This window comes from Cariama cristata, unplaced genomic scaffold, assembly GCF_000690535.1.
Source record: "Cariama cristata isolate BGI_N322 unplaced genomic scaffold, ASM69053v1 scaffold42305, whole genome shotgun sequence".
NCBI classification, from domain to species: domain Eukaryota; kingdom Metazoa; phylum Chordata; class Aves; order Cariamiformes; family Cariamidae; genus Cariama; species Cariama cristata.
Window position 1 is genome coordinate 1 of NW_009617710.1, and position 18,157 is coordinate 18,157.

The 18,157-nt window shown below is 41.7% G+C and overlaps 2 protein-coding genes across 2 annotated transcripts; one reads left to right on the top strand and one right to left on the bottom strand.

Moving 5' to 3' along the window:
* Positions 1 to 445: 445 nt before the first annotated feature.
* Positions 446 to 5,411, top strand: LOC104161994 (AFG3-like protein 2; the record flags this gene model as incomplete). Its single annotated transcript, XM_009700615.1, has 4 exons — positions 446 to 561; positions 1,528 to 1,728; positions 3,399 to 3,593; positions 4,763 to 5,411. Coding segments are annotated over 4 exons (755 nt in total), but the record flags the coding sequence as incomplete, so codon positions are not given.
* A 4,863-nt stretch (positions 5,412 to 10,274) lies between these two features.
* LOC104161993 (tubulin beta-5 chain-like) lies at positions 10,275 to 18,085 on the bottom strand. The gene is given in 4 exon segments (XM_009700614.1): positions 10,275 to 11,810; positions 11,812 to 11,894; positions 16,752 to 16,862; positions 17,981 to 18,085. Coding segments are annotated over 3 exon segments (1,125 nt in total). The 5' UTR covers positions 16,813 to 16,862; positions 17,981 to 18,085; the 3' UTR covers positions 10,275 to 10,829.
* Positions 18,086 to 18,157: the final 72 nt, after the last annotated feature.

The following is an 18,157-nucleotide window of genomic DNA, read 5'->3' on the forward strand; positions in this document are numbered from 1 at the left end:
TTTCTCTCCTAAACACACCTGAGATATTGCTGATTTCTGTAATGGAGAAAGGGGTATGGAGAGGAATTTAATCAGGGCGCTTTTCTAATTTCTTCAAAATGGCAAGAGGAATAGCTGTTTGGATTTAGCAATGCTTTTAACTGCTGTTAGCCTGAAATAGTCTAGGAAACTATGTGATTTTTAAAGTGCAAATGTTTTACTTAAACATTTGAATATTCTTAAGGACTTATACTTTGAAAGTAGAAGAATCTAATCACGGACAAGGTTACAGTAAAACCTGGAAGGTACCAATTTCTAAAACGTGCAGGTTTTGCGTTTTTTTAAACTTTTTCAATAGATTGTATACATGGCATCTGAGTATTGCTCACTGTCTTTCTAAATGAGGTAAGGGCTTTCAGTGGAGAAAGGTGTGTCTGAAACTATGAATCAAATTTATTTTATAAAGGTTTGGAAAAGAAAACTCAAGTGCTGCAACCAGAGGAGAAAAAGACAGTAGCATATCATGAGGCAGGGCACGCAGTTGCAGGATGGTTTTTGGAACATGCTGACCCACTCTTAAAGGTAAAGGAAACTAATTTGAACTAGTTGTTTAACAGTAGCATGGACGGAATCTTTTTGCTTTGCTTTTCTTTTTCTCTTCCCCCCCCATGTTGAGAGATTATTAAAATATGTGATCTCGCAAAGATAGTGTAAGTGTGTAAATGTTAGAGTGCTTTTTTGGTTTACTTCTTGTAGCTTTCTTAACTGTTTTCTGACTTACCTGTTACAAGGTTTGTAGTATAAAGGTCCCTGGAAAGTGAAAGGGACCTGATCTTCCCCTGAGTCTGCCTGCCTTGATAGCTACTTTTTCTCTGAGGCTTCTAGTACAGATCAGTGGTCTAAGTTAATGTTACCAGATTATGCAGGTAGATGCCTCTTGAGCAATATAACTGTAAAAATTGTCATCTAGAGGCTGATTTTAGTTTTAACTTGCTTTTTGGATGCACAGCTTGACAAGCTGAAGATGGAGGAAAAAGCACCTCAATCTCCCAAACTTGCTTTAATGTTCATAGTTTTGCTTGACTCTTCTTAACCTCATCTGACTTTCAAGCTTAAAATTAATCTTGTACAATTTACTGCTGGAAGGAAGGGCATTAGTAAACATGGAAACTCCTCCAACTAGTCAGAATACTAGAGATGAAGAAATGCTATGTCTCTTACAGAATACTTAAAGCCCAATACATAACTCTAAAAGGATTTTAGATTTTCATTAAAAGATTTTTAAAAATAACATACAGTCTTTGGAGAAGACATGACAGTCTTACCTTTCTTTTCCAGATATTCTAGTAGTTGTTTCCCAGTTTAGGGCTAGCCAGGGCTTTTAAGGATAAATCACAAAGAGCAAAAAACTGTAAACAGAAATAATGTCGAATTAAGCTTCAAGGGCGAGTATGGTATAGGTTGCAGTATTAAAAATTGTCAAACTGAAGAATGCTTTGTGTTTTTTAACACTATTTAGTTCTAACCATCTGTTAATTTTGATTGTAGGTATCTATTATCCCACGTGGTAAAGGACTGGGTTACGCTCAGTATTTACCCAAAGAACAGTACCTTTATACCAAAGAGCAGCTACTTGACAGAATGTGCATGACTCTGGGAGGACGTGTATCTGAGCAAATCTTCTTTGGAAGAATTACAACTGGTGCCCAAGATGACTTGAAGAAGGTGACCCAGAGTGCGTATGCTCAGGTATGTGCTTAAATGAGACCTTTTTTTTTTTCTTCTTGCAGTTTTCTTTATCTACTACCTAACACTGGTATTTTGAAATGATGCAATTTGATCAGGTATGTCCCTCAAAAGCCTAGTTTCAAAAAATACTATGTGAATAAACATTATGCTGTTGTATGAAGATGCTGATGACTCAAGTATTTTATTACAGTCTTACAAGAGGAGTCCATGCATTAGGCTTTCACTATCCTACATCTGCCCACAGGAACATACATGCTGCAGTTGGATTCAAATACATGTGGAAATTGTATACTTTTAAAATGGAATTTAGTGCACAGATTGGATCATCTGATCCTACTTTTACAATTGCCCATCTTGAAGACCCAATTTGGGTTCACATGTGTAACTAAATCCAGAAAACCTTGTATTTGAGCACTATTTGCTGTCAATTAAGGCTGCTGAAATTAAGACAGTAGTTTGTGTTTGTATCACCAGTGTAGATGAGTAATTTGAAATCTTATCAATGTAATGACTCACCTAAGTGTAGCTATGTGCTATGGGTGTGTTACTCCATTTCCTGCATCAACACAAAAGATGTCCTTTTACAAGACACTCACAAGGTCAGCAAGAGAGGCATTTTAGAATATGCTTCTGCTCCGCGCACAGCACTTATCCCTCACCCCCAAACCACACCTTCTTCCTGATCTCTGATGTGCTTCTTGTTGCCCCAGTTTTAGAAGCAAATGTGTAATGAAATCCTGTTAATTTTATGGGATCTGCAGTGACTCTTGTTCAATTTTAAATTAAAAAAATGTTTAAGTATAGACTTTTGTTCACATTAACTGCATGTATTGTCTCCAGAGAGAACTGGGGGCTTAAATAAAAGTGTTGAACTTTGCTTAAGGAAGCAGGTTAAGATGCTTGGTTCTAATGCCGAGATCTCTTTGAATTCTGAATATTCTTTGTCATACCTATGTTGATCTTGCAAGACCAAGCAGAGAAGTGCCACTTTAGTAACCATCAAATTGATAGTAGCCATGGTGTGAATCCATAAATAGCAGTTTGAACTTTTATGCCCCTGCTGGAGTAAAATGCAACTTAAAACGTCCATATTTGGCAACCAGAGGGGTCAATATTCCATAATGAGTCAAGCAAGATAAGAATAATTTTCACCTTTGTAGGAGAGTGTCTTGGAATGAAGTATAGCATATGATTTTTTGCATATGATAGGACAAAATCTTTAAGACCCTCTACTTTAATACTTAAGTTAACTTACCTATATGGGTGAGTGGAATATGCTAGACTTCGGAAGCAGTTTGAACTGGAAAAACCCATTTCTGGTAAAGGAAAAGAGTTTTACTGCTTAATGAAGGCTGAAGTGTTTTTCTATAATATCTTAGTATTTAAACAGCAAAGCATTATGTACATCAAGAGTAACCACCTTTATATGGTGGTATTCGTGTCCTTCAATTTAATAATTTAAAAAGAAATAAGCAAAAGTCAACTCGGGTACTTTAGCTTAGGTAGACTTGAGTTTTCAGGGGATGGTTGCTTTTAGAGGAAAAGATTTGGGTCATAGCAAAATTACTTCCTCCTTTCGGTTTTGTTTACCATATTTTACATCAACATACCCTAAAATCTTACTGTCTCTTCTTTGTTTGATTTTTGTTGTCTTTTTCTTTTTTCTTCAGATTGTTCAGTTTGGTATGAATGAAAAAGTAGGGCAGATTTCTTTTGATCTCCCTCGTCAAGGAGACATGGTATTAGAGAAACCTTACAGTGAGGCAACTGCCAGATTGATAGACGAAGAAGTACGGTCGCTAATTAACATTGCTTATGACAGGACATTAAGTCTTCTGACTGAGAAGAAAGCAGAAGTGGAGAAGGTGAGTATTAGAGTGGTTTTAGTTGCCAAGTTCCAGCTGGTAAGCCAGAATCTGCATTGAACTGCATAGATTAAAAATAGTGACTATGTAAGTATATGAGGAATTTTGCTCAAAAACCATTCAATATAATCTTGAGAGTGTGTCACAAGACTTAAGGAGATTTCTATTTACTTCTTTATTTTTTGTGTTGGAACACCTCTGAGGTTCTCATGACCATGATTTAACATCCCTTCCCCCTTACATGGTCAATATTCATTTGGAAAGTTGGAGGGAAGAGCCTATCTACAAAAGTAGGTTTTAGCAGACGTACTAGAGAAGTACAAAACTTAAAAAACCCAGACACGAAATACCAGGATTCCAATTCATTAGGCTCAAAGAAGCTCTCTAAGAAGCGAAGTATGTATAACTTCCTTTCTCTGAATTCCTTCTGAACATTAAATAAAAATTCTTTCTACCGTCTTCCTTCCCTGACCTCTGGCTGCTTGTGATCTGCCTCACTGCAGCTGAGATTACCCTTGTGTGTATTCTCTTCTTCCACGCCCGAAAGCTTGAGACAGCAAAAGGATCATTTTCCAGGGTAGGCACCCGATAGCCTTGCTGAGGAGAAGACAAATTGGTATGGATTCAGTAAATGGTGCTGTAGTAGGTCACCATCCCAAAAAAGATCACTGAATGCGCTTTGTGCTGAACAATGTGCTCACTGACCCAAGCAGGTTACAAACTACACTTGTACAGTATTGCGCACACTGGTATTTTATGGCGCTCTTTAGCTGATAACGTAACAGCAGCCCTATTGAACCATCTGGTTTGAATGCTTGTTTTCATCTGTAGGGAAGGGAACGCTTGTTTTCATCTGTAGCCTGATGTCTTGCATCAGGAGCCTTTTAGCAGCAGCGAAAAGTCTGCTGTTCTGAAGCAACAATAACAGCAACAGTGGCCCATAGGGAGGGCACTTTGCCAAATATTAAAAGTGGGATTAAAAAAAAATTGTGTGTTGCTCCCTTGTGAGCATTTAGGTAGCAAAAATCATGTATTAAGTGAACTCTGAGCAACCTGTCTTTTCTATCAAAACTAATCAGTGCTGAGTTTGGTCCCAAACTGCCTTAAACTTGTCCTTGGAAGAGAGCCAGCTTAGGTATTTTGTGTGTGACAGCTTACTGCTCTTCCAGGTTGCCCTGCGACTACTGGAGAAGGAAGTGCTTGATAAAAGTGATATGCTAGACTTGCTTGGCCCCAGACCATTTGCAGAAAAGTCTACTTACGAAGAATTTGTTGAAGGTACAGGAAGTTTGGATGAGGATACTTCACTACCAGAAGGCCTTAAAGACTGGAACAAAGAGCGTGAAAAAGAGAAAGAGGAGACAACAGATGAACAGGTTGCTAGGCAGATCACAGGAGGGATGCCATTTTAACTGCAAAGTGTGAGGTGATATTGACTTGCACTCTGGAAGAGAAACAAACTCACCAGGTTTGTACTTCGAAACAAAAAATATTTATTCAACCAAACTGTATTAGCGATGGGTGGAAGAGCGATCTCTTGTGATAAGGATATTCTGCTCCCGATTTACCTATGTGATATCATCAGTTCACTGGTAAAAGGTGATCATCTTTCATTTGTCAACTGAAGAAACACAGATTGGATTTGAGCCGCAGTGGAATGCCAGAACTGAGCCTCTCAAACTTTGAAACAGTTCAGATTCATGCACAAACTTTGTGGTACTGGTCTCTTTTTTTTGAAAATTTATGTAAGCTTACAAAAATTAAAGTTTTTTTGATTATTCATCTAAAGTATACCTGTATGTGACCTGCTTCCAAAAAAAGAATCGTACAAAATGTGTTGAATGCTTAGCCAAAAGTCTGGTCTTACAAAGTACTAGCTTTGCAAAACTATCGGCTCTTTCATCTCGCCTTTTTCCCCTCCACCTTTCATTTTGATTTTAGAAAGAGTTTGTCTGCAGAGAACTGCCATGTAAGTTCACAGTGAAACTGGACACCCACTTAAATATTTTAAAATGTACTCATGGTTCAGTGTCTTAAAGTCTGAAACTCAGTTGGGCTCCTGCGGTTTTATCAGTCAGTTTTTTACAGAGGTCTGTAAGATATTGAACATATGAATGTGTTGTGTAAATACAGTTTGAGTCAATAAAATCAGTACTTTTCTGAACAAAGCTTGTCCTCTTTTTTGCTGGTTTCTTGGTATAGAGTTCAGACCAGTATGAAAACCAAGATTCTGTTAAATTAGAGTAGCAAGGTTGTGCTCACAAATACCAAAGCCAGCAGCCAAATCCAAAGGTGCTAAATGAGATTGTCAGTTTCATAGTGGTTTGCTTAACCCTAAAGCTTGCTTTTTTTTTTCCTTCCCACTATGCTTAGTTGAATACATTTGTCTTACTATGCTAATCTGCTCCTGGTTGTCTGCTGCCTGCTAGGGATTGATTAGTTGGAGAATTCAGCTGTTCCAAAATTGACTGTCTGCCCCCGTCGCTACCCCAGAAGAGAGGGAAGGGTAGTGGGGGGCTGGCGTGGTGGTGAGGTGGGGAAGGAGGGTGAAGGAAGCTTCTCTGCTGGAAACAAATCCTTGAAGGATTATGGCTGAGAGGGCTGGGTAAGGGAGTAACTAGTACTCCATTCCAGCTGTGTGCTGCAACACACTGGAAAGCAGCAGGGTGACAAAGGAAAAAGTTGTCTCTGAAAGGTCAGGCGCAAGCTCTTTGCTTGAGTTATTTGAAGGAAATTGTCTATGGAAGTCTATGGAAGTCTATGGAACTCTTTGGGTGGTTGCTTGGCTTTTTTTTTCCTTGACGAAGCTGCGGCCATCTCTGATGTTGGTTGGCTTTACAGTGAAGAGGAGCAAGGGAAACAGCAAATACAGCAATTCAGGACACGTTTACTGGGTGTTTTTAGTTGTTAAACAACATTTCTGTGTACCCCTATTGGATTCGTTGTTGCAGAATGCATGATAAACAGGAAGGCATCCTGAATAAAACTAAACTTCAGTTCCTTTATTATTGGAGTCAAAGTTCAGGATTATTTATTGCAATAGTTAACTTGTTTTATAAAACTTAAATCTTGCACACGCAGTAAAGCAGTGACTGGTTTCTGTCCATGTGCTCTAGTGATGTACCACGTGCGTATTCTGTGTTAGTGCCTTGTTTGTTCTATTCCCCCCTCCTGGCCCCGTATTTAGCTGAACGTTTCTTGTTTGGAATAGGCAATTTGTAGCCAGTGCGGAGGACTAAATGTGCTTATGTCATAAAGGCCAGAATTCTGCATTTCCTCATTCCTTACTTCACGAAACAACGGAAAACACAAACCACAACCAACCATCCCCCCCAAAAAAACCCTAGCCTAACTCTTCACAGTGCCACTACCAGACTGTAAAAGAGTCATCTCTCCAGGAAATGTTTTCTGTTACTCCCCGTTTGTGCTGTCTGCTTTTAAATTCCACCCCTGTTCAGTGGCAGGATGCAATTAATCAGTGTATGATAATGTAAAGGAGAGGCAAGTCCCTTTGCCCCTATTTTAGAGCATTAACTTGTTTTGTGTAGTCTGACCTCAGTAAGTCTTGACATTTTGTGCCAAAAGTGGCAGAATTTGACTGTGTTGGGATTTTGGAATGAAAACAAAGATACGGAAAAAGAAGGAAAAAAAAAAAAAAGGCAAGCTGCTTACTCAGCCTCCTCCTACTCACAAATTTAAGATGGTTTAACATAAATCAGGAAAATCCAGTTCAGTCTGTGCTGTGGCTGCCAGTAAGACCGGATTACTTTTTGTTGCAAACACCTTGAGCAGTGCTGCTTCAACTAGTAGTAGGGGCTTGCACGGCAGGCAGGGAGCCACAGCGTTCCCTGCTCCTCCCACTGCTGGGAGAAGGAGCAGGTCTAGAGCCTCTTTCCCAACCTGACCCTATTCCCAGGAGGTGACCGCCTTTTCCCGAGGAGATACAAGGGCAAGAGCAGAAGCGGAGAGCAGGAATCCCAGGATGCAGAGACACCACAGCCAACAGGGGCTGGATTAAGGCAGCATGCGTGGGGACTCATGTCTCTCAGCGGAGGGTCTGCCCGATTCCTTGCTGGCTCTGACCAGTGATGTGGCGAAGGAGCTGGTCCATCGGGATAGAGTCCTGCTTCTGTCCGGATACCACGCCTGCTTCCCACCGCAAACCTCGCCCACTCCCTGTTCTCAGGTGGCATCAGGGGCACAGGTGCCAGTTTTTCCCCTCATCCTAGTGCTGGCAGAGGGGTGCGTGTCTGTGCGGTAACATTTGTGTCCTGGGAGCTGTGCTTCTAGGCTGCCTTAGGTCTGGCTTGTCCTGGCAGCCTGCTTCTATGCATCTCTGGCCAGGTACAAAGCAGTAAAAAAGAGAGAAAATGAAGGTGGGCTAGGCACAGAAAGAAAAGGTGCAAGAGATTAGGTTGAAAAACTAGGGGGAAAATTAAAAACATGTAGGCGGGGAATGTGAAACGAGGCACAAAGCTAGCTGGGACTCAGCAGGTAGATGTCAAAATAAGAGGTTTCCAAGGAAAAAGCAGGGAGTTATTTGAAAGGAAGGGCAACTGACAGAATTGTTCACCAAAGCTGTTACTAAAACAATTTTCAGCTTTATGTCAGGAAAGAAAGACAATTGGAGTTGGTTGACTGATGAAGAACAGGAATCATTTGTGTTCGCATGGCTTGCTTACTGCTTATGTGCAAGCTGGTCCTCTGACAATGTTCCTACTACGGGTTCCTGGGTTCATTTCGGTGGGTTGGGTCTCCCCTGCCCCAAGACCAGATGGAAGATCTGCCTCTTTTTTTTTTTTTTTTTTTTTTTTTTTCCTAAAGAAAGCATTACTTTGCTTCCCCTACCTCCCCACCCATTCTAGAAATTCACATGCAAACAGTTGCAAGTAAACACATGCGAAAGACTGGCCAAGAGTCAAAGCAGGATCAGAGGACATTGTCAGGTCCGGATTCCACAGGGTCAGAGTCAATATTCTGAATTTTGAGTCAGTGTATGAAAAGCAATAAAGAACAGCCTGGTTCACCAAGTGAATAACTCAATTACTTAGGCACTCCAAGATTCCTGGCATTTTTGAAGTATTAGCTTTTTTTTCCCACAGTAATATCAGAATTTATGGCTGGGACCTAGCTCTGAATCCTGTACCCCAGCACAGTGCAGTCCCACAACCTGCAAGATGGTTGGCCCTACCGCATGCAGAAGCCGCTATGCCAGTCCTTTCACTGAAAAGTCTGTGCCAGAGCTGTATGACAGCAGGCCCCGTGCCAGGACCCCGTCTCCTCCCTCTTGAAGCTCACAGCCTGCCAGTTACAAAGCATCAACTAAACCTCTAACTTTAATGGCTTTATTCCCCATGGATCTTGCTGTGTATCACACTAGATGTTAATTTCTCTTTAATGCATTTTGTGTTTTAGCTTAAGCTCATGCCATGATACATACATCACCACAACATATCGTAACATTTATAAAATGCATAGTTGAAGGTGCTCTGTTGCTGTTCATAAACTCTTTAGGCACCACTGGCCATTGCAAAGAATGTGGCCCCTGTGAATTTGCTGACTCCATCATGACCCTTCAAAAGACAATCAGCCAGGCCCTCCCAGTCTCTGCCTATACACCCAGGCCAAAGCCACTGCGGTCAGCATGTTCCGACGACAGTGTCTCAACCCATGAAGTCACTTTATATGCAAAACTTCGACTTGATCAAAACTAGTTTAGTTCCATTCCTGTATAGAATAAAACTGGGCAGACAGCTTCAGCTTAGGTGACTAACAGCTGCCCAGCTCAGATATACTTTATAAAATACCATCCCATTCCCTGAATCCCAAGCTAACAGAACGTAACATCATCTTGTTAGCAGCAACGGCTCGCCGGCAATTACACTATGTTTGTAAAGTGCCTTTTTACGTATTGAGCAACACTTTTGCTTAGAAAGTGCTTCTGAAGGCAAGAAGAGCAAGCAGTTCCTGAAACAATTAAAAGTTTGGATTTCCGGAGGGTTTCTCCTTTGTTTGCTTGTTCTGTTGCCTAGAAACTGACCTAAATAAGAGACTCCACATAGACAGAGTGTTCTCTGGTCCAGGCTCCCTCACGGAGAAGGGCTGTTTAACTGATAGGAGCAGAATCGTAAGGCACGCACAAAGTCACTGTCTCAAGGCAGCGAGTCAGCTGGGCAAGACAGAGACCTTCCTGTTTCAGCTTGACTGCAAGCAAATAAGCTGTTCTTCATCTTTCATTTTGCCAGCTGGTTTGAATATGTTGTACTTCAACCTTAACCTGTCCAGTGATTTTAACCTATCTTGGTAACGACATCCATAGCATCTATAGGTTTGGTGAACCCATAAACCTAGGTAGTGAGATCTATCGACACATCGCCCATGTCCCCTCTTCCACCATGTTCTGTGGAGTATCCGAATCCCAGCTGTTGGGGCTAGGTGGAAGACACAGGAACAGCACCAGTAACTGGTGACAGCCAGAAAGACAGGGGACCAGCAAGATATTGGGATGCCATTTTAAACTCCAAGGGTCCTTAAAGAACACATCACAAACTGACAGATTTCATAGATATAATGCAATTATTCAGTGCAAGGGATGAAGTCACACAGCAAAAATGCCACCTGCGGCCTGCAGCTCACTGGGTATTTAGCATTGACTGCCCAAAACACTTCTGCTTCAGAGCATACTAATCTTTTTTATTTTTAGAGGACTGAGTCAAATATCACCGTTAACAATTACTGTACAGCACAGCTAAAAACTTTCTCTTCTTTTTTATTATGAATAAATTTTGTTCCTGGCAGTTCAGTATTGTACATTCAGTACAGAATGAATACTTCAAACCCACAAGATTTTCTTACTTATAATTGGAGGAAAATAGTGCAGCTCTATTTTGTACATTTTCATGCCTATTTTATGTCTTCTCTTGTACAACTTTAGGGATGACAAACTTTGTTTGGAAAAAAAAGATCCCAAACTAGCAATCTCTGCATTCAGACTCTTAGGCCAAAGTCTTAACTGAATGCCTTACGTTTGTCTCATGAATAGAAATAGCCTGATTTCCAGAAATGCTGAATGTCCTCAGTTCTCAGTGACCTCAATGGACTCCGAAGAGCACCTCGAACACCTGAAACTCATGCTCTCTCTTTTTTTTTTTTAAAGCCTAAATACAGATTTATAAGCCTAATTATTAGAAACCCAGATTTGAGACTTTGGCCTGGAAAACAGCACACCTAATTTCTTTACTCATTGATTTCTTCTTCATCATCTTCAAACGCTTCCTCTCCATCATTTGCTGTTGCTTCTTGGTATTGCTGATACTCTGAAACCAGATCATTCATGTTGCTTTCTGCTTCTGTAAACTCCATTTCATCCATTCCTTCTCCTGTGAACCAGTGGAGGAAGGCCTTTCTCCTGAACATGGCGGAAAACTGCTCCGAGATCCTTTTGAAGAGCTCTTGAATAGCAGTACTGTTGCCAATGAAGGTGGAAGCCATCTTGAGGCCACGAGGAGGTATGTCGCACACTGCCACCTTGACATTGTTTGGGATCCACTCCACAAAGTAACTGCTGTTCTTGTTCTGGATGGCCAACATCTGCTCATCAACCTCCTTCATGGACATGGGACCGCGAAAGACAGTAGCCACTGTCAAATACCGCCCATGTCTTGGGTCACAGGCTGCCATCATATTTTTGGCATCAAACATCTGCTGGGTGAGCTCTGGAACGGTGAGTGCTCGGTATTGTTGGCTGCCTCGGGCTGTCAAAGGAGCGAAGCCTGGCATGAAAAAGTGAAGGCGTGGGAAAGGGACCATATTTACTGCCAGCTTCCGGAGGTCAGCATTTAGTTGGCCCGGAAACCGCAGGGATGTAGTTACCCCACTCATGGTAGCAGAAACCAAGTGGTTTAAATCACCGTATGTTGGAGTGGTGAGCTTCAGGGTGCGGAAGCAAATGTCATACAAAGCTTCATTGTCGATGCAGTAGGTTTCATCTGTATTTTCAACCAGTTGGTGGACAGAGAGTGTAGCGTTATAGGGCTCCACCACTGTATCAGAAACCTTTGGAGAGGGCATGACACTAAAAGTATTCATTATCCTGTCCGGATATTCTTCTCGTATCTTGCTGATGAGTAGGGTTCCCATGCCAGACCCCGTCCCTCCTCCCAGGGAGTGAGTGAGCTGAAATCCTTGCAAGCAATCGCAGTGTTCGCACTCTAAAAATTACTACATCAAGTACAGAGTCAACCAACTCTGCCCCTTCTGTATAGTGTCCTTTAGCCCAGTTGTTTCCTGCACCAGTTTGTCCTACGGTAACATACAACAGGGAAAGAAAACACACAAAATTATTGGTAAGGTTTGGTATTGGCATGCTAAAGGGATTCACATCTGTAACAAAAGCTGCCATAAATCCATCAGGTAGATAGCTGTGCTCTTCAGTTTTGCTTACAAATATCTTTGGAAGTATCAACATAAACTTATCTAGTCTCCTTTTGCCTCAAATCCCTGGTAGTTTTCATTTATGCCTTTGGGTGGTTTGTTTCTTTTTTGGTATTTAGCCTTCCATAAATGCAAAGATGCCCTTGACTCCTTGTTTTCAAAGCTTTTGCACTCCCAATCCTGCTTATTCCATAAACATAAGATGACTGTTTAATATTTAAATACTTTCTGTTTATAAGGACCATGACATATATACAAAGCTAAATCACAGATACACATTTCTAAATGAAAGGTTCTTGGACTGCTGCCATGAGACACAGAAGCATCGTTGTCAGTCGAGGATAAGGCTGGGCTGCAGAAGTCCTATTTAACTTGTTAACACCAATCAAGAACTATAGCTTTTTTAATTCATGGTTACCTAGCCTGAATGAAAATACTCATCGACAAAAGCTTCAAGAATGTTATTTCAAAAACTTGGAAGTTATTAAGTGCCTTTTAGCTTTTACTGGCTTCCCTACAAACTCACTATTCTTCAGGATCTGCAAAGCAACTTGCAAAACTGGATTACTGACATTTCACGAGCTCCTTATTTTCTCCCAGGGCTTCCATTTTGCCTTCATGTGCCACTCAGTTTATTAAGATGGACAGTCTGGATCCTTTGCTATGTCACTATTTTGTTATTACTTGGATAACAAGGAGGATTAAACGGGGTACCAGTTTTTTAATGCTCCTGTTCCTCACGGTGAGTAGTACATACATAGTGCCACTGAAATCCCTTAGCGGTACTCCTGTGAGTGGTATTCAGAAAGAGCCATAGTTTCAGAATTACCTATAGAGCCGTCAGCTTCTGCGTTGTTCTCCAAGACCTTCCCCTTCCTTCCTATTACCATGTCTCATTCCAATTCCCAGCGCACTGTGTTGGTGCCAAACACGAGTCAGGGAAACTGCCTGCTGGGATATTGTTTAAATACGATGCACTTTATTTTCACTGCATAAATGCGTGGCTTCCTCATGATGTATTTGGTTAGTTAATGCATTGTTCTGTAAGTTGCTTTATTTTTCTTTCTTTGAACCTAGGGAACTCAGCACTTCCTGACCAGCTGGGCTAAGCACAAAGTAAGATCCTTCCAGAATTAAATATGTTTGTAACCATTGGTGGTCTGCTTGAGCAGATCCCCTACAACAGATAGGGCAGCACATCAGGATGCACACTAACAAACAGACATCGCTCCAAGATGGAGAAGGATTCTAATACAGCTAAATTCTGAGTTTGGACTATTGTATAGATTATCCCTTGTGTAAACATCGTGTCATCTTTCTTCAGTGGGCAGTGAGATAAGGAGAGAATGGAGATTAGGAACAAAGAACAAGGTAAGAGGAGAATGGCAATTACTCTCACAAATGTGGAAACGGTATTTTCGGGGGGAGGGGACGGGGAGAGAAAAGAATCAGTACAGACTGATTTTACTTGCTTTTGCTTAAGTTTGCAAATGAAGTTAGGAGGTGAAATGCCAGCCACATAGGTGGACCTGTCCTCCTTCAGGCCCTCCACTGCACTAGACTCCTTCAATCTTAATCCGAGTCACACAAACTCCTGGATGCCCACACGACTACTGCCACCTCTCTCTACTGCACTAATACAACCTTGGTATTTAAACTGCTGAGTGGAACTGTAGCAGCAGCTGCCTACATCAGTACTAATGGCTTCCCTCCAGCCCACAACCATCGGCTGCTCCTGTGGTAACACTCCACTTCGTCCACTAGTCACCCACCCACCCTGGGTCTCCGACATTTTCATCTGAGACTTCCTGCTGTGCATACGTGTATGCCAGTCATCCGATACTTCCAGACCCACCAGCTCTATAGCAGTGTAAGACCACTGCCGCCACACGAAACATGTACAACGAGCCCTGGAAGCTCCAGCCACCTTACCCATGATGAGAGAGTACAGTCTGCAGGTACCATGGCTCTGACAAGGCTGCCATGCACCTGGAAATCTTGATCATGAACCTGTGAAACCCTACTGGATGCCCTCCACTTACCAGGTACCTACCAGACCTCTGAAAGTCTTAGAAAAACACATACAATGATCAAATTCCACCGGGAGTATATCTCTAGATGGAAAATGAGCCTGTGTCCACAAAAATCAGAACTTGGCAGATCTTTTGCCAGTCCTGGAAGATCTGTGTTCTATGCAGCTCATCTCTAGCATCCTGTCTTTGCCTCTTCTCACTGTTTAACTTTTTAACTGAGATCTAAAAGAAGCCTACACAAAGCAATCCCACAACTTACCTGCACTTCTGGTACCTCCAGATCCTTCTACCATTATTTCTTTCTCCATCACATTGTAGGGTTATTACACACGTTCAGATTAGGCTGCACATGCATAGAAGCCATTTGTCTAACAGTCAATTTATTTTTTAATCCCTAAAATGGCAACTATTTCCTGCAATCTTCTTCCACTCCTTTACTCTCATCCCTGCTTGAAATACAAGACAAACCTGGGAACAGAGATCTGGAGCTTGCACACTAATGCTTAGAAGCCTAGTGTGAACAGCCTGGGTGCAGAAGACATTGTATGATTTGGAGAAGAAAGGATAGCTCCTTTGACTGGCTAACAGCCATTTTGTGGTTGCCCCTATCAGTTCAGACAACTTAAATTGGGGTAGTTATCTATGTAGCAAAGCTAGCAAGGGTGTACACAAGAAATGCAAGTGTACAAATGAAAACTGGTTAACAAGAGGAGATACATGACAGTTCACAGCAGTTCCTGGTGGGCAACTGTATGCTGTTAGAAGGCCAGGAGACCCGCTGCTCTTGTACAGCGAGATCATGCCACCTGTGCTTCTTCACCTTCTAGATTACTACCTTGTCAACACACGCATTAAAGCATAAGGATTGTTTTCTGTTCACCTCAGTCTGCTGCTGGTCTGAGCTAAAATTCCTGCATCTGGAGCATGTGATCAAGTATTAAATATACTTGAATGAAATCCTGATTGATGCTCCATGGTTACATGCTACGGAGACATGGGCACATGTAGATATATAAGCAGAGGTAGAAAACATCTCCATCAAAATAAGCCCTAACAGCCTCGGGTACAGCAAGTATGGAACTGCCAACTTCTGCCACAAAATCCTCTGTGGGCCCAGGCCAGATTTTTAAAAGGGAAAACAAAATGCTTTTTTGGCTTTTGACACAGAAGATCATTACTTCAGCGCTCAGCCATTCCGCATTATTCAGCAGGTTGGGAGGACAGTGCCTGATGCTGGCAGGGGCCTCTGTCAGATCCGAGTTGATCACATGCTGTTGGTTCATTGTTATCTTGGCAGGAAGGGAGTACAGTGAACTGGACTATTGTTGAAGACATTCTAAATTGATTTTGCTCTGTTTTTACTGGTGGTATGCCAAACTGTAAAGCTCTAGTTCAGGCATTTCCAGAGGTCAGGTGAATTCACTTTCACAGGGCTTGTGTGGTCCAGGCAGGAGAAAGGGAATGAAAGGAGAAGCCTGAATATAGAACCATACATCATAAAGCTGCCTGTGTCTATGGCTTCTCTCCCCAAGCTTACTTCTACATGTTGTGACTTGCAGCTCCTTTGAAAGAGACCCTTACCATCGCTGCCATGCAGTATATGGGAGAACAACAGGGATAGCATTACAAGTTTTAAGTCAGTTAAAGACTTAAAGTGACTCTGTATGGCTTCTTTACTCCCCACTTCAACAGCAAGAACCCAGACTTAACTTTGGTTTATACCACCCAAATAAAGTTTATCTTTTCTCTGTCTGTCCCTGACATTGTTCCTTCCTTATGTTAACACAATATACCAAACTAAGTTGCAACCTAAGTTTGCCTTGGCAAAAGGAAACATGTTTTGTGGCTAGTACAGACTTGGAAACCAAAAGGACACCAGAGTTCTCATGGTAGCTTTCATTCAGACTTCCTGTTCTAGCAAGTGGATAGCTTCACTTTCACACGCTGTTTCTCCTTTAGTGCAAAGGGACCAATAACGCTTCAGTACTTCATAAGGATGCTATGAAATTTAATCCTGGTAACGTGCATTTTTAAGCTTAGATGGAAAGTACTACACAAGTCCAGAATATAACAGTAAAGGCCAAAACAACCCTCCACAAGAACACTGCAAAACCAGAAGTTCCCCACATACTCTCAGGCTGTTCCTCATTATGCTGGAAAATAACCCAGTAACTAGCTATATATGACAGTGTTTTCCATATTACAGTTGGTCTTCCTCCACTGTTTACTATACTGTAAGGATCTGCTGAAAAAGTTGAATTAAACAATTCAATGCTCAAGCATTTAACGTGAATTCAAGTGAAGAGTAGTCTGGCTCGTTTGTGATTGAGGTTTTTTCCCCCCCACCTTCTCCATTTTCTGCAGAACTTCCATGCATTTTGTTGTAAAGAAGTGGTCTCAGGATTTCTTTGGAGTTCATATACATAGAAAGTAAACGTACTTTATCTGAAGACCATAGGAAACTTTCGGTAGTTTGCTAACTGAAGGAATGATTAACAAAAGAATGTCTTTTTCGGTTACCAGGATCTTTTAGCTAACTTACAGATAATTGCAACCACATTGTTAAGCTATTAGGATTTCTCAGTACTAACGATTACTTTCAAATAGGGAGATTAAATGCTTTTTGACCATTCACTTGGTAATCAAACACTTGTTGGTTAGTTTTGTTTTTCAAGAAGTGACTTCCACATACCAAAGATGAAATTATCAGGCCGAAAGAGCTGACCAAAAGGACCAGATCGCACGCTATCCATGGTTCCCGGCTCCAAGTCCACCAAGACTGCTCTTGGTACAAATTTCTGGGCTACAATAAAAAGTAAGCATGCCCTTAATGTTCTGAAATAAGCTAACACGGTTAGAGCTCTCAGTACACAAATACATTATATCTCATATTATTAACATAGATTGTACATATATAAATACTTCCTACACAGGAAGTCACAATGGTGGAAAGACCCAGCACCATAGGAACAAATCAATTCTGCTTGAAAGTCACACCTGCCATATTTTGGGTCCTAGAGACAATATATTACATTTTGTAAACTCTTTTTTAGCAATAGATATCATGGATGGAAGTTTCTGAATAGAAAAAAAAAGATGTTCTTTATAAGAAAGTAGATAAACTTTTCTGTGAATAATGGGGTGAGTGAATGGTTTCCATTCAAATGAGCCTAATACATCTCACAAGCTTTTACGCTTGAAGGATTTGCCTCCACTGAAAGAGCTACTTGCTGTAGGTGGCAAACAGTAGTAATTAGCAAATCTACCACAAAGCACAAAAAGAATCTGTATCCGGTTGAAATTGTTCACAGAAACTCAGGTAAACGATATGAACTAAACTGTGCTGGATAAAAGATGAAATATTTGCACTTACAGGTTCACGTCAATAGACCAAAGGGCTCACGATCCCCATTTTACACTGTTAACACCCTTCAACATCAGACTGACTCAGAGAATTTGGGCACCTTTGGCATCTTATTAATGAATCGCACTACGTTCTCCATTACCTGTGGCCCAGCCCCCTCAGTCATGAAATCAGAGACAGTACTACAGATGCAGGCTCGCATAACCAACAGTTTAATTTGGGGTAACTGAAAAGACACATCTGGTGAAGTAATCATATGTTAAAAGAGCAAACACCTAGCACAGTGTTAAACATTAACATCCACCTCCAGAGCCTGAGGACAGCCCCTTGGTACCATTTCTCACTGCCTGAGGAGGTAGCACGCAGTTACCAGTTTATAAGAAAGTAGATAATCTTTTCTGTGTATAGTGGGGTGAGCTGGGATCAGCTGGGGGGCTGACAGCACAAGGCGGGTGACTAGATGTGCAATACGACTTCACAAGCCCGTCCTCTCCCAGATTTCTGTGCCCCTTCCCACACAGTCCCCTGTCCTGCACCCCTCCCCATCGCACACTTACAGGATGATTCATTGTAGTAGACATTGATCCTTTCCAGCTGCAGCGCTGAGTCACCGACATAGCCTCCGGCTGGGTCAATGCCATGCTCATCACTTATCACTTCCCAAAACTAAGGGAGGAAAAGAAGAGGAGGGTTGGGAACCGCCCTGCGGGGCAGCGGGGCCCGGCGGCAGCTGC